At 39.4% G+C, this 1,587-nt stretch overlaps 1 protein-coding gene across 1 annotated transcript in view; it reads right to left on the bottom strand.

Moving 5' to 3' along the window:
- Positions 1 to 593: 593 nt before the first annotated feature.
- Positions 594 to 1,587, bottom strand: part of LOC121960950 (sodium channel protein type 3 subunit alpha-like) — a 33,608-nt gene continuing 32,614 nt past the window's right edge. Inside the window, exon 8 of the mRNA XM_042510856.1 lies at positions 594 to 751. Within this exon, the coding sequence (XP_042366790.1) occupies positions 594 to 751 (158 nt within the window). The remainder of the gene's footprint in view (positions 752 to 1,587) is intronic.

Genomic DNA, 1,587 nt, shown 5'->3' on the forward strand with positions numbered 1-1,587 from the left:
CCAAATCTAACCACGTGCTTTTGTTGCACGAGCAAATAAACATAAACAGAACATGTTTTACCGACGTTGCAAGTCCAATTTGAAAAAGACTGTGTGCATTTAACATTTCGCATGAAAAGTTAAGAGTGTTTAGAAAAGTCACAAAGCATTTAAATGACGTCCATATGTTGATATGAAGCGTGTTACATGTAGACATGAGCAGGACCGACAAAGCTGCGATATCTGACGAGTTGAGAGTGAGAACGTGTTGTTCTTGGACAAATAAATGTGAAATATTTTAATATTTCACATGCAATAACATTGCACATGTTTTTGTTTTGTTTCCTTAAATGACAACCCCCCAAAATGTTTCACCTCAAGGCTGCAAAATGTGTGTTATTCTCTGTTTAAAGAGCTGTAATTGACGTCAGTCTCCTCCCTAATTCACTTTAACAGAGAAAAGTCAACCATAAAACACACCACGAGTCTCCAGTGGGACACGCCTCCACCCCCATCCTCACACACACACACACACGCTCCGACACAACACACACACCCCTTTACATGACCTCTGTTGACTGTGTGTGTGTGTGTGTGTGTGTGTGCGTGGTTGGTTAAGCAGGGGATCGGGCTGATTGATTGGTTTGGATAAAAACACGCCTGCTGTCCGGTTCCACTCGATCAAACTGTGGACTAACGCAGCATGACGTGTAGGACGAGACACGGCTGTTAGAGGAGGACGAGGGGACGAATCCATTCATCAAAACTGCGTCTACACATAAAAATACCACAAAAATACATATAAATACCACGGAAAAAACTACATTTAAATAATGCCATTAAAAATACAAATAAATACTACTACATTTAAATACTATCATTAAAAACCACATAGCAATAGTACCTTTAAAAAAAACTACATAAAAATAGTACCTTCAAAAACTACATAAAAGTATTGCTATTAAAAATAATAAAAGTTTTTCATGCTGTAAATGTGCATCAGCAGGCGGCTTTCCATCACAGATGTGTCTTTTAGGACATTTTCTTGGATTTTAGGATGAGTCCAGTATTGAAGGATGTTTCTAGGATTATAGGATGGTTGGAGAATTTTAGGAGGACTCTAGGACTTTAATGGCATCAGTCGTCAAACTTTTTCAAATAATGTACCCCCTTTTAAAATATTTTTTCAGCCAAGTAACTCCTGACCAAGACAAAGTATTACTGCACCATCAGAGTCTGATTTACTAAACAACCTTATAACTGAAAACGCTGATTTGATGAACTAGACGGCATCATAAGGCGGGTTTCCATTACAGATTTATGGAAAATTAAGTGATATTTTGGAAATGTCGATAAAACACAACATGGAGCTGACTGTGTTTCCACTGAGTGATGTTATGAGACTCCTCCTCTGGTGATAACATCCCAGTAACCATGGCGACGGATGTTCAAAACATCAGCAGCTTTATTTCTATTGCAGCCACCAAACTAGCCGTCATTATTTCCAATCCAAGGCCACATAGGCGTGTTATGGAGCCGTGATGGAAAAGCGAGCCCCTTATACGTGGGAGCGGCCACATATGAGGGTTTTCTGGGAGATGTAGTCCA

This window comes from Plectropomus leopardus, chromosome 21 (genome assembly GCF_008729295.1).
Source record: "Plectropomus leopardus isolate mb chromosome 21, YSFRI_Pleo_2.0, whole genome shotgun sequence".
In the NCBI taxonomy this organism is placed as follows: Eukaryota; Metazoa; Chordata; class Actinopteri; order Perciformes; family Serranidae; genus Plectropomus; species Plectropomus leopardus.